At 46.2% G+C, this 15,067-nt stretch overlaps 3 protein-coding genes across 3 annotated transcripts; all 3 read right to left on the minus strand.

Moving 5' to 3' along the window:
• Positions 1–185: 185 nt before the first annotated feature.
• Positions 186–2,889, minus strand: cldn8.1 (claudin 8.1). The gene has a single exon (XM_042064410.1). The coding sequence runs from the start codon at positions 2,330–2,332 to the stop codon at positions 1,466–1,468; it is 867 nt and encodes a 288-aa protein (XP_041920344.1). The 5' UTR covers positions 2,333–2,889; the 3' UTR covers positions 186–1,465.
• A 6,800-nt stretch (positions 2,890–9,689) lies between these two features.
• cldn8.2 (claudin 8.2) lies at positions 9,690–11,913 on the minus strand. The gene has a single exon (XM_042062789.1). It carries the CDS (start codon positions 11,243–11,245, stop codon positions 10,316–10,318), a length of 930 nt encoding a protein of 309 aa, XP_041918723.1. The 5' UTR covers positions 11,246–11,913; the 3' UTR covers positions 9,690–10,315.
• Positions 11,914–12,899: 986 nt separating this feature from the next.
• Positions 12,900–13,910, minus strand: LOC121683248 (claudin-8-like). The gene has a single exon (XM_042062792.1). The coding sequence runs from the start codon at positions 13,721–13,723 to the stop codon at positions 13,043–13,045; it is 681 nt and encodes a 226-aa protein (XP_041918726.1). The 5' UTR covers positions 13,724–13,910; the 3' UTR covers positions 12,900–13,042.
• Positions 13,911–15,067: the final 1,157 nt, after the last annotated feature.

Raw genomic sequence — 15,067 nt, forward strand, 5'->3', positions numbered from 1 at the left:
GTCAGTGTTTGTTGATACTTCAAGAGGACAACTGACACCTGATTGTTTGTTATTGGCTAGCACACTTGTAAGATGCAGTTTATTTCTGTTGAGAGGTGGAAAGTCAAACTTGTTGTTTCTCATCACAGCTAAATAGATAATAACATGATAATTGAGTGATAATTACAAAGTGATAAACAGCTTGATAAGTCAAATCATGTGTGAAACTTTATTTTACACCAAGTTATACATTAATCATTAATCTATGGTCCACTTACAAACTTTTGGGAGTGTTAAACTATTTTTAAGTCAGTCTTCCTGCAGTGTCACTGTTAGTAATCTTTAAACAAATAGCTATGTGAATGGGAGTGGCCTTCGCCTGTTTGATCGCTAAACTGTCACTAACTCAGATTTTATTCTTACATACACAACCTGTTATTTTGTTAGACCCTTAGTCAGCCTGTGTACCTTTCTTTTTACCTAAATGGTCAAACTACTCATACCAATGCTTTTGTCCCCATTATGGCCAGTCCTTAGTTAAGTAACCATTGACTAGGATGTTGCCCCAGGCAAACCCTGTTGCTGTAGTCATGGACCATAACATGCTGCGTTTCTACAAGGAAGTGCTAGATAAATGTCTCCTGCTGTAGACAACAACTCTTTTGAAGACATTAATTAATTGACACCCACGTCCCACATTATAAAACATATCAACTGAGGCAATACATCAACATTAAAAATGTGTAACACCCTCATTCACTTTGCTGTAGAACAGCACTCCACATGTAATCCAGGCTTGTCCTCAACAGATACTGAGGCCGTAGGACACACAGATCACCATGACACTCCTGTAAACAACACTCAAGACAAAGAGAAGGAAAACAAAGACTTGCCATGTCACCACATTCTCCCCGCATGCTATGCTAACAAATATAATTTTTTATTAAATCACTAACAAAATGTTGTTAATATTTTTGAACAAAGTGTCAATTTGAATGTAAATGTTTTAATGCAAAGAGAATGTAAATAACTGAAACTGCAAGAAAGTATACTGTACTCTGTATATTCAATGCCATATCAAATATCAGTGGCTTTTTGCACACTTGTGAACAAAATGATGGTCATCATTCAGGAATTTCTGTCAACTGTGTGCATTAACAGGCAGTTGATTAACAATTTACCAAAAATAATGTTAGATTTTCTCTTGGAATTCTATACATACCAATAATTGCTGATGTTTTTTTGTAAGCAGAGAATCAGGTTATGACACAATTCCCAATCCTTCTTTCACCATCTAGGACTGTGTCTATAGTGTTGAAATGTAAAAGTAAATCATGTAGAATACAAAATCTCTTCCACAGTCATACTGTAAAAGTCATTACTTCCTTATTTAAGATGAAATGTGGGACAAAGAACAGATCCAGTCCGGAGGCAGCTATGGCTCCATGCTCCAGGTCTGCTGAGGTCTGTGGCTGGTGCTGGACGTTTACAGATAGGCCACTTTGCTGTGGATTGACGGGTGCCTGAAGGGCTGCAGGGACGGCTGCCTGGATGGCGGCATGGACGGCGGCATGGACGGTGGCAGGGACTGCGGGATGGAATGCTGGAAGGAGGGCTGTCTGGAGGGCTGTACGGAGTACTGCACGGAGGGCTGCCGGGATGGGTAGCTGTACATGGTCTGGGGCCTGGCCACGGGTGCGGGCAGCAGTGGCTGAGGCGTGTAGGACACGTAGGGCGTGTACGGGGCCTTGCGGTACGCCTTCCGTGGGTCGTCGTAGTCGTCGTCGCGGGGAATGCTGCAGCAGACGAACACGCAGCCGCCGGCGAACAGGAAGGCGGAGGACACCCAGCCGATGTAGAGCGCCTCGCCGAGCTCGCGGCGCTGCGCGTCGATCAGCAGCGGGTTGTAGAAGTCGCGGATGATGACGTGGCCCGTCCAGGAGACGGGGACGATGCAGCAGACGCACGCGCCAATCACCATGCAGCCGGCGATGATGAGCACCATGCGCTTGGCGCCGTCGTTGTCGCGGATGCAGCCCGTGCACTGCATGCCCACGATGCTGACCAGGAAGCCCAGGCCACCCAGCGCCACCGCGCAGCACATCAGCCCTCGGGCCGCCTGGAGGTCCGGCGGCAGGGCCAGCAGCGAGTCGTACACCTTGCACTGCATGCGGATGTCCGCCTGCCGGAAGCAGTTCATCCACAAACCCTCGTAGCGCGTCTCCATGACGATGATGTTCTCACCAATAAAGGCCGTCACACGCCACTGCGGCATGCCCGTACTGGCTGCACAGCCGATGAGGCCGATGAGCGTCAGGCACAGGGCCGCCACCTCCAGCGCCGCGTTGGGCATCCTCTCACTCTGCTTCTCCTTTGGTCCTTCAGCTCCTCTATCTCCCTCTCTTACTCACAGTGTTCTCAACAGTCTGTCCTGGGAAAAGCTCAACAGCCCTGAGCTCTGTTGTCCTGCCTTTGGTGTGAGACTCAGAGACTAAACATCTACGCCAGGTCTTTCTGATTCTCCTCTTCTAGTTCCAGCATGTACTCATCTGAATGTTGGAGGCAGGTGGTCCTTATTCCTCTCTTCTCTGTCTGGCTCTGGTTTGTTGATCCTTTGGGTGGTTGTTGGCCTGTGTGTGTGTGTGTGTGTGTGTGTGTGTGTATGGTCTATATGTGGCGGCTGTTGGAAACTGCGCACTGTGTCTGAGGCAGTGAGGCAGCGACTTCCCTGTGGAGAGGTTTTGCATCCCTGTGGAGGAGTAGACTGACACATATACACCTGCTCCCGAAGCCTCCTCCTTCTCCCTTAGGCTCAGGCTCAGGTCAGCAATGGGGAATAAATGAAAGGGGAGGGATCTGTGGTCTGTTGCTATGAAATTGAATCCCCTTGGACCTCTCTCATTCTCTCTCTCTCTCTCTCTCTCTCTCTCTCTCTCTCTCTCTCTGCCCTCTCTCTCTCTCTGTCTCTCACTCTCTTTCTCTGCTCACTCTTTGTAGACCAATCCTGGGAGCTGAGCTAAGCCACATCATTGTTTATTCAGAAGTCTCCATTTTCTCTCACACGTTACCTGTTGGGAGGGTCCACCACCACTAAAATGGAAGATAAAGTAAACAGAGAGAAAATATAGATGCCAGCACTGTTGAAGCACAACAACCAATCCATTGGAGAACTGGTATGTTCACACTTTGGCCAGCATGTAAATGTAAATGTAAATCAGGTTTAGGCCAAGTATACTTGCATATACAAGGAATTTGGTCTCTGCATTTATCCCATCTGTGAATTAGTGAACACACAGGGCACACAGTGAACACACAGTGAGGTGTAGCACACAACAAGCACACAGTGAGGTGAAGCACACACTAACCCGGAGCAGTGAGCTGCCTTGCTTCAGCGGCGCTCGGGGAGCAGTGAGGGGTTAGGTGCCTTGCTCAAGGCCACTTCAGCCGTGGATGTGAGCATGGGAAAGCAGTGGTCAACCACTTCCCACGGCCACATTTGTCCTGGTCGTGGATCGAACCGGCAACCCTTCAGTTCCAAGCCCGAAGCCCTGACCAGTATAGGCCACGGCTGCCCGACTATGATTTCAAGGGTCTTAAACTAACTAAATGATCAAGGGGTCAAATGAAAGAATGTGATGAAAGAACCCACAGATTTACACTGGGATAAAATAATACATTATTTTACACATGTGTGAATTAACCATGAATTAGCCGAACCATGAGTGTATCAAAATTGATGTTTACACAATTGAGATGACCCAGAATAGAGATTCCCATTCACACACACACGCACACACACACACACTCACAAACACACACACACACACACGCACACACACACAACACATTTATAGAGTTAGCATTAATTAACAGTTTCTGTAACAATAGCAGACACAGACTGTTTGAAGGGGCAGGGGCGAAAAAACAACATGGGATTCTGATCTTCCTTACTATAGTATTGTGAGATAGGGGTGAAGGGTGCAGTGACTTGACTGTTTGTGTTATCTCACCACTGTCCAACTGTAATGAAAACAATAGTAATGACTTGCTGATGTAACCAGTTCTTCCTAGGAACTCTGAATGGGATGAAATTCTATCCGCCACACACACATTTAGAGATGGACTTGGGTGTTAGCATTTCTGAGAAAAACCAACACAAAGTCTGATAGGTGGGTTTATTTGGATAACCCACGGTGATATCCATGTCCCATGTCAGTAAATATTTTCATGCAGGTAGTGTGTGGTATATGGACAGGATAATACCCAGAATGTCTGTCTTTATGGTTAACAAACAATATTTTGCTAAATGTGTCAGTAATTGCATGAAGTCAGAGCAAACATTTTTGGTGAAAGCAAACCAGTCTGCAACACATTGCACTATGTACAGGGCCTCCAAGAAATTTACCAATAGAACTGGCTACAGAAATGGCTAGTTGTCCAGTTCTGAACATCACGCAAGAAACTTTTTACCAACAATATTTCTAATGTTTTCACACTGGTGCATTCATAGTAGAGAGAGAGCACATGATGATGCCAATGGGCAGGGATACAAGATGGAAAGGAGCAAAGAGGAAATAAAGACATATCCTGTTTAAATTAGCCATAGCTTAGTCTAGGGTGCAGTTGTTTTGGTTTGAATACTGTTTACATTATCATATTGAACCATGGTAATCTGGCCGCACATAGGCCAAAGGGGCAAAATTAGAAGAAAGTAGAGCAAACATGCAAATTTTGCACGACCAAGTTTTAAAATTAAAAAAAGAAAACAAATTGGCCACAATATCTGGACTTATTTTTACTATAACAACGCATAGACTTTTGTTCATATCATCATAGTTATGGTTGTAATTTATTCATCTCTAATCAATGTCATTAGATAGAATAATATGAAAAGGGGAAGAACATGGCTATATAATACTATTAGACACTGATTTAAAAAGAGAACATATAAACAGCCATCCATCTCCACCTGTTGAGTCTATGGCTACGGCCTTGAGGTGAATGATAATAACTTAAGAAACAGGATTCTGATGGTGTCCTTATTCCTTTTCTAAAGGAATATACTACTCCAGCTATTATTAGTACTCAATGCATTATAAAAAGGCCCATCGGCATGTTTGTAACAACACAGTTTTGTTTTAGCGTGTATATCGAGGAATGATGATTCAGATGATTCTTGGAATCTATTAAGAACTGAATTGTTTTGTCTTTGTCTTTGTCTTTATCTTTCTATTACTTCTGTGGTGTACTGCCCACATTTCTCACCAATATAAGACACACAAATGTGATTCAAACCTTTGCACTTAGTAACTAAGCAGCTTTGTCACACCATGAAATAATTTGTCACCAAGCTATGTTTGTCATCTGCCCCAGCATGGGCGGACTGGCCATCTGGCATACCGGGCATTTTCCCGGTGGGCCGACGCACCTTTTGGGCCGATAGAATAGGCTATATATAATTTAATTATTTTGGCCAACGATCGGGCCAAAGGAAGGACAATCATTACATTACATTACATTACATTACATTACATTACATTTGGCTGACGCTTTTTAACCAAAGCGACTAACAACATGGTAAACAGTAAGTTTTTAGAACAATTCTCACAATTTTAGGACAGTTTAAAAAAAAACATTAGAGTACAGTAAGAATAAGTGCGTCGGTGAGTGCTGTTTTTAATAGTTACTTGTCAGTTTAAAACGGCTGGTGAGTGCTAGGATCAGTAAGACTTGTTGTAAGTGTTGCTATGAGAGTAGATGTTCTCTAAAGAGCTGGGTCTTCAGGAGTTTTTTGAAAGTGGAAAAGGATGTCCCTGCCCTTGTAGGAACTGGCAGTGTGTTCCACCAACGAGGAACAACAGATGAGAAAAGTTTGGATTGGCTTGAGCGTACCGGTGGTAGAGCTAGACGTCGTTCGTCAGAGGAGCGCAGCGGTCTGGAGGTAGTGTAAGTCTGTATGAGGGCATTCAAGTAGGTGGGAGCAGAACCGGAGACTACTTTGTAGGCAAGCGTTAGAGACTTGAATTTGATGCGGGCCGCCATAGGTAGCCAGTGTAGCTGGATGAGCAGCGGGGTAACATGTGCCCTTTTGGGTTGGTTGTAGACCAGGCGCGCCGCCGCGTTCTGGATCATCTGAAGTGGTTTCACTGCGCAGGCTGGGAGACCTGTCAGGAGGGCATTGCAGTAGTCGAGTCGTGAGATGACTATTGCCTGAACCAGAAGTTGGGTAGCATCTTGAGTCAAGTAAATCCTGATTTTCCGTATGTTGTAGAGTGCAAAACGGCATGACCGGGCGACTGAGGCAACATGATCTGAGAAGTTTAGTTGGTTGTCAAGAACAACTCCTAGATTTCTTGCAGTCCTGGTCGGTGAAACAGACAGGGAGTCAAATTTGATGTTGATGTCGTGGTGTATGGTAGGTTTAGCTGGGATGACCAGCAGTTCAGTCTTTGAGAGGTTCAGCTGGAGGTGGTGTGCCTTCATCCATGTAGCTATGTCTGAAAGGCAATCCGAGATCCGTGCTGAAACCAGGGGGTCGTCAGGTGGAAAGGACAGATAGAGCTGTGTGTCGTCTGCATAGCAGTGGTATGAGAAGCCGTGTGAACGGATAATCTGTCCCAAGGAGGTGGTGTAGATAGCAAAGAGGAGGGGGCCCAGCACTGAGCCCTGGGGGACCCCTGTGGTGAGATGGTGAGGTGCGGATAGCTGACCAAGCCATGATACGTTAAACGAGCGTCCTGTGAGGTAGGATTCAAACCAGGAGAGAGCAGAACCGGAGATTCCCATGTCAGCGAGTATAGAGAGAAGGATACGGTGATTAACCGTGTCAAAGGCAGCCGATAAGTCAAGCAGAATGAGTACTGATGACCGAGCGGTCGCCCTGGCTTCTTTTAAGGCTTCTGTTACAGACAGCAGAGCCGTTTCGGTAGAGTGGCCGCTTTTGAACCCAGACTGATTTGGATCCAGAAGGTTGTTCTGTGAAAGGAAGTCAGAGACCTGTTTGGAGACTGCTCGTTCAATGCCTTTGGATAGGAAAGGCAGTAGTGAGACAGGGCGGTAGTTCTCGACTTGAGCAGGGTTGAGAGAAGCTTTCTTAAGTAACGGTGTTACCCGGGCCATTTTGAATGCTGTTGGAAATGTGCCGGAGGTTAGCGAGGCATTGATCACATGTGTGATAGCTGGAGCGATGGTCGGGCTGATGGACTGAAGTAGGCTCGTAGGTATAGGGTCCAGCGAGCATGTGGTAGGACGGCTGCATGTCAGGAGTCTGGACACTTCATTCTCGGAGAGAGGCGTGAATGCTGAAAAAGATGTTCCAGCAGTCCCTAGAGGTTGTAGGAGTGCGGTATCTGAGTCAGATGCGTTGAGTGGGCATGTAGAGAATTGACTGCTGATTGCCGCCACTTTGTTTGTAAAAAATGAGGCGAGGGTATCTGCAGTAAGGCTGGATGGAGGAGGAGGCAGCTGAGGGTTGAGTAGCAATTTGAAGGTTGAGAAAAGTTTTTGAGTGTCTGTAGCGCTGTTGATTTTGTCATTGTAGAAAGCAGTCTTAGCAGCAGTGATGCTGGCTGAGAAGGAGGTCAGGAGTATCTGGTAGTTTTTGAGGTCGTCAGCTAGTTTGGATTTGTGCCATTTCCTCTCCGCGGCTCTGAGTTTGGTGCGCTGCGATCGGAGGGTATCATTTAGCCATGGATGAGAATGTTTAGATCGAGCTGGCCTTGTGGTAAGAGGGCACAGCTCGTCTAGACACGAGGTCAGTGTGGAGCAGAGCGAGTCAGTGGCTTCATTGACCTCCAGTGAGGAGAAGGTGTTGAGTGGAGGTAGACCGGAGGCAACCACAGAGGAGAAGTGCGTTGGAGACAGGTTCCGGATGTTGCGGCGGAACGTGACCATCGGCTGAGGAGCCGGAGGCTGTTCTGACAGGCTGACGTTGAACTGGATGAAGAAGTGGTCAGAAAGATGGAGAGGCGTCACCATGAGGGTGTCTGTGCTGCAGTTCCGAGTGAAGATCAAGTCAAGCTCTTTGCCAGCTTTGTGAGTCGGTGGGCTTTGAACCAGTTCGAGGTCAAAGGAGTGGACCAGGGCCAAAAAGTCCGCTGAGCCTGGGGCATCTAAGTGGATGTTCATATCACCGAGAACAAGAAGCGGACAGTCATGCTCAGGGATGGAGGATAGCAGAGTGTCAAGTTCGTCAATAAAGTCGCGTAGTTGGCCTGGAGGGCGGTAGATGACCAGCACGTAGAGTTTTGCTGGGGCGATCACTGTGATGGCATGGAATTCGAATGAGAGCAGCCCATTGGTTACATTTCAATATTGACACTGGACTGATCCAATAACAGCTCATGTCAGGCCCCACCCCTCCCATTTTGGCTCAGAACCAGGATTATGTGAGCGCATCTAAAGTTAATCGAAGTTGCCTACACGAAATCGCGGCGGGTGCCGGTAGTGACAATTGTGCAAAATTAACACCAATGTAGAAGCTTCAAAAATACAATATTGCAAGGTGGATAGTGCGAGCCTAGTTTAGGCTACATGATAAGAACTCAGTGGTGGAACAGGTAGGGTGTGACATGCAAGCCATGCTGACTATGATGATTATGACTTATTAGTTGCGATAATGTAATGATATGGTAGTCTAATGATAACATAGTAAGGCCGTGCTGTGATTATAATAACAAATAGCGCAACTTCAATTTTCTAAATGAATGATTTGCAAACCCGGACAGCAAAATAGTGTCAAATCGACGTTTGATCAGTTTCCGTCAGACGCCCAAAATTCAACATCGATGGCATGAGTGGTGGTTGGTCTCTCAAAGTAGAGAAGGGTCCTATCTTGGAAGGGTTATCATGGTAAAGAAGGGCTAAAAGACTATAAGACTGACGGAAATGTAGGTTACAAAACGTCACGTCATGCACAAGCCAACTAAGCTACAGTATATATAACCTATACGATAGGCTACTAGGAAGACACTAAAGATAATTAGTTCATGTAGCTGTACTGTTCCAAAATGTACCAACAATGTAGGTAGGTAGTATATTGTAGCCTACAGGAAAAAAATATTTCCGGCAACAGCCCTGTTTGTGTTGTTTCAGTTGTCCTACAGTGATAAATGGTATACAATACATTAATGTCTTAAGACAATCTGGGTAATTTAACTCTTTACACATAGGCTTCAGTAATTTTTGGTGCTGCTGTCAATAGCCTATTTAATTTTGAAATGATACTTTGAATTCAAGCAGAAACTCTTCTTTAATAATTGCTTGTTAGCCTACTTGAATATGGAGATCATATGCTCCATGCCTACCTCTGATCAGTCAGAGAGTGATAACCAATGAGGACTACATCACTTTCAGTGCTCCATGACAGTTGAAAATATATGCATATTTAAGGGTAATGCAAAGATTTTGTATTTAAGGTGTGCCTGACCGATTTGAGGGCCGCTTAGGCCAAATATGCCAGGGCCGATTTTTGGTCCCAGTCCGCCCCTGTGCCCCAGTGTGCATGATCAAACTTCCTGAAGCAGGTGTGACTACCGGTTGGGCCATTTCTTGTCCCTTTCCAGTGACAATGCTCAAGCGATGGCCTTGTTTTCACCCACAGAGTATGACATCAAAATGGCCACAAACAGGTCAAACCGGTTCAGCCTGTGATCAGGTGAGGGGGTGCAGCAGCCTCAGGTATGTCTGATATCATCACACTGAAACGCTCATGTTTTGAAGTCTGTTCATTTTATGTTGATTTGTCATCCACTTAGACCAGTGCATTATAGACAATGTAGTAATAAATGCAAAACGTACAATCGAAACTATATACAGTACAAAATAGGTCACAAATATCACACAGTGCATCAGGTCCTCATGGCAAAGGAGGGGTAGTCAGAGTAAACAATGGTTTACCTCAGGAACATTTAGCAGCCACTCAACACAACATAATTACTCCAAACACCGCCATGTCATAAATCACACACTCACACAGTTAATTGACTTAAAGAAAGCCTAAGTGACTATACGACCCTTCAGCAGATATTCTCAGCAACAGAATTACTAATAAAGCCTAAGTGATGTAAAATACAGGAAACAACAAAGCTCAGATTAGGACAATGATTAGAAAATGTAACGCTGACCGTCTCACTGAGACATGTTAAATTACTAGACATGAAAAGCAAAACTGGAAAACTGGGTCTCTCAACCAAGTCCAATGCTTGTTTTTATGTCATTTCTTTGCTCCTTTTACTGCAGCCTGGCCTTATTGCATTGAAGCATAAGGAGCCACTGTCGCTCATCAGACACCCTGTTACAGTCACACTCCACACAGTCACAGTCTATCACGCTCCACTCAGGTGTACTGCACCGGCGTGTACACCATTGATCCGGGCGGAGGAGCGGCGTAGTTAGGCTGGGGAGCACCGTAGTTAGGCTGGTAGTATCCGGGCGGCTGGTAGGAGTATGGTTGGTAGGTGTACGGCCGGTAGTTGCCATACGCGGAGCCAGCCCTGTAGATCACCTGGCTGGGGTCCTCTTCGTCATTGGCGCGGGGCGCGTGGCGGCACAGGAGAATGATGCCGGCCGAGAAGAGGAGCGCCGAGGTCACCCAGCCGATGTAGAGCGCCTCGCCGAGCTCGCGGCGCTGCGCGTCGATCAGCAGCGGGTTGTAGAAGTCCTGGATGATGACGTGGCCCGTCCAGGAGACGGGGATGATGGTGGTGATGCAGCCCATGAGGTACAGGCAGCCACCGGTCACCAGCACGATGTGCTTGGTGCGCGGACGCGAGTCCACCAGCTTGGTGCAGCGGAGGCCCACGGCCGACACGACGAAGGCGAACGTGGACAGGGCCACCGAGGCGCACATGAGGCCCCTGGCCGCCTGGAGGTCTGGCGGGAGGAACAGCAGGGAGTCGTACACCTTGCACTGCATGCGGATGTTGGCCTGCCGGTAGCAGTTCATCCACAGGCCCTCCCAGCGGGTCTCCATGACGATGATGTTCTCCTCGATGAAGGCGGTCACCTTCCACATGGGCAGGCCAGTGACGGCCGCCACGCCGATCAGGCCTATGAAGCCGACGACCAGCGCCACCACGTCGCAGCACAGCGCGTCCTGACGCTTCTTCTTCTCCATCGCCAGCTGCTGCTCGTAGATCGTCTCGCTCGCCGCCTTGGCAGCCTTCTCATCGTACGCGCCCGTGTAGGCACTGCCTCCATACGACTTCCCGTACGAGCGGTCCATGTAGGACTTGTCCACGTAGGACCCAGGGGCTGAGTAAGCCATGATGGCTGGGATTTACGGGGACAGACCAGCCAAGATCAGTGGGGAAGAGTGTCCAGTCTCTGCCGTCCTCTGATTGCCTCTCTCTCTCTCTACGTGTCTCTCTGCAGCTTGAGTCAAAATGAGCGCGGAGGAATGGGTCAAGGGTTTTTACACCCCAAGAAAATATGTTAATGATGCAATGCCATCAGACTGGTTTGGTTGCCTTCAACGCATCTGATTAACCCAAGACAGAGAAACTGGTGATACTGGCTCTCTTTTAAAAAAAACAGAGGTGAAAACTGTTGTTGTCATTGGTGTGTCTCAGGGAATATTGGAAGCCGGATGTGCCTTCAAAGTTAATTAATCATCCTTATTGTAAAAGTTAACATGTTCTTCATTGAATTGCATAAATTATATACAATATACAAAATTGATACGGCAACATAATCCAGAATGGTTCTCAAGTAAGGGGAAGTAAAATGTACAGTTTCCCATCAGTGAAAGAAACTGCCCTACATGTAAATACTTTCCCACATACCAAAACTGATGCTCAAATTCAGCTTATACTGTTGTGCTCTTCTATCTCTATACCATTCAAATGACTGTTTCATGTGTACAAATTACAGTAAAGTCAACCTAAACTTGCAGCATCTTTTAACAGTAAACAAAATGCATTACATGAAACTCTTTAGTAATGACAGTTACAGTATCTGTAAATGGCGACCCATCAACACTGTTTTGTCTCTCATCTCCCCCACGTGCCAACACATGACACTGTGGGCCTGCTCCTCCTCTCATCCTTGCCTGGGTGAGAACGGCTGGCATGTCTTTATCTGTCTGTCTCCAGTGTAAAAGGATCCTGGGCCAAGTGTAAATGAGAGACATCTGAGACACTCTGGGGGCTGAAAAAACAAGCAGGCCTTATCAGATAGCTGTGCTTCTATTATGTTATGTCATGCTGGCTGGAGTGATGCCACCTAGTTTGTGGTATGTGTGTGTGTGTGTGTGTGTGTGTGTGTGTGTGTGTGTGTGTGTGTGTGTGTGTGTGTGTGTGTGTGTGTGTGAAAGAGAGTTGAGGTCATAGGGATGTGTGGGGGGTAGGAGATTATCTTTGCATGCCACAGACAGAAACAGATAACAGTCAGTTTCAGTTCCTGTATTTATATCATACATTTTTTGTAGTGCAGAATGAAAAATATTTTCATTACATCTAATGAAAGAGAAACCATTTTACTACCAAACAATTTGATTATAATTACATCCCATATCAATTACAATTACATACAATTACATCCCCTTTTTAGCACTTCACCAAGTGAAGTGCTAAAAAGTCATTGCAGTGATTATAACATTGCATTTGTAACTTGCCACAAAATGACAGTGCCCTTTTATTGGTTGAAGTAAGTCTTTATGATCTATTACACGTTTCCACATGTAACATGTTTATTCAATAGCAATAAAAGACAATTCAGTCAACATAATAATTCCTTATAATATATATAATAAACATCACTCATAACACCAAGCATAAGAGAGGATTCCTTAAAGTGCTTTTAATGAAAAGTTTTGCATACAGTATAACAGAGAAAACAGAGTACAATAAATACTTATTGGTGACAATAAGAAAAACAGCAGTGTGCAAAATACTGCACTCTTAAAATGAATGTGTTGTCCCTATCTGGACACAGAGATGTGTTAAAAACAACGCAAGCTGTGTTGTTTTCAACAAGTTCGTTTTAAGAGTGTGTAAATGTTAGAACTTTAAAAATAAGAATAGTGATAGTTTACTATTTCTTCCATTCTGTCCCTCCTGCCTGTTCAAACATATTGGCTCTCGCGGTAGAGGCTTGACGCTTGCCTCTCTGGTTTCACCGCCACCTCATCCTCATTCTCCGTTGCCGGAGCGTGGGCGTACTCAGAGTCCTCTTTCCTGCTGCGGGGGGCGTAGCGGGCCAGCAGCAGGGCGCCGGCCACCAGCAGCGCCGCGGCCGACACCCAGCCCACGTACAGCGCCTGTCCCAGCTCCCTCTTCTGCGACTCCATTACCTGCTGGTCGTAGAAGTCCCGAATGATGGTGTGAGCGGTCCAGCTGACGGGCACGAGCGTAGCCAAGCAGGACAGCAGGTAGAGGCAGCCTCCCACGGCCAGTGTGATGTTTTTACCCCGCTCGTCATCGCGGCAGCAGTTGGTGCAGCGCAGGGCGAAGGCGGAGACCAGCAGGGCGATGCAGGAGAGGACGAGGGCGGCGCACATGAGGCCGCGGGCCGCCTGGATGTCCGAATTGAGGATGAGCAGCGAGTCGTAGACCTTGCACTGCATCTGGATGTCGGCGTGCCGGTAGCACGCCATCCACAGGCCCTCCCACATCGTCTCCATGACGATGATGTTGGAGCCGATGAAGGCTGTGACCCGCCACATGGGCAGACCAGTGCTGGTGGCCACGCCGACCAGGCCGAGGATGCCGAACACCATGGCCAGTATCTCCAGCTTGCCCCTCATGGTGGTCCAACACACTCCAGGGTGCACAAATAAATCTCAGATGATCTCAGATTTGTACATCAGATTTGATGAGATGTGTAGACTCATGTATTCCCAATCATGCAGCCATTCCCCAGAAAACAGTGGTGCGGCTGAAACAGCAAGACTTCTCCCAGCGGCTGAAACGGCAAGACTTCTCTCAGCTGCTTCACCCTACTGTCTTTAACTCACATCTGATAGAGGGACAAGAGGAGTGGTTGCAATGCCACCATCGTATCTTTTTTCATCTATCAAGGCCTTTGACAGACAGAAAAACAGCTTCACCATTCCGACTACGGAAACTTCAACATGTGGTTTCAGTATGGCTCAGGGCACAATATCTCATACCATGAGCTTCACATAATCTGCCCATCTACCATATCTTCAGCTTGTAGTTTCAGCAATACATGTTGACTGACATGTTTTTTTTGTGCCACTCATACTAGTATTATTCACCTTATTATTGTATGTGGATTTGCACTCTGCATCCCAAAGCACCATGTCACTTCAACTTGACATCTGTCACTCTAGCCTTCTGGACTGTCATCCAGCTATGTCTTGAGTGGTGTGCCCTCTTTTTTATCTGCTGTATCAAGTGTGATCCTGTGTGGGATACTGTATTATACATACAGAAATGAGAGACCAGCAAACACCAGCAAATATATCATAATCAACAACAACCAACCATTGCCATTTCCTCACAATTAAGTTAATCTGAAAAGAAATGTTGCTCTCCACACTAACATTACACATGCAGATACCTTAATTGCTGCAAGAATATATTAAACAAAACACTAGAGTGAATTAGGGCAGAGCGTACATGTATGTTCTAGTGTGTCCACTCCTCACTGACCCACAACGGAGCTTTGCCTTACTGCACTGGTCCAGTGACACAGAGCGGCGACAATGATGAGAATTTTTAAAACTTTATTTTCAATTTATGCAGGTAGATCCTATTAATTAAACCTCTCAGATATACATTATGCATGTCTCTTGTTATTTTATCTTTTTATGTCAGCTTGTTTACAAGTTCCATTTTCCTTATACCTCTTGTTTAAGTCAACAGTAGGCATGTGGGCCACATAGGGCATAGTCACAGCAGGATATTCATAGCCAGGCTGCCAGAACTCTTCCTGTTCTTTGAATCTTTGTCCATTTGAATAATGGGAAATGTGAGGTCAGCTGATAGAACTACAACTAGCATTCAGGCCTGGGGTTTTACTGCCCTTCTGCCCAGGAAGAGAACAACCAGCATACACAAACAGAAACCCAAAAACCAGTCGGACAGGTTGGGTGGATCTCTGTGTGGCTCCAATACTAGCACAA

The sequence above is a fragment of the Alosa sapidissima genome, chromosome 15 (genome assembly GCF_018492685.1).
Source record: "Alosa sapidissima isolate fAloSap1 chromosome 15, fAloSap1.pri, whole genome shotgun sequence".
Lineage (NCBI taxonomy): Eukaryota > Metazoa > Chordata > Actinopteri > Clupeiformes > Clupeidae > Alosa > Alosa sapidissima.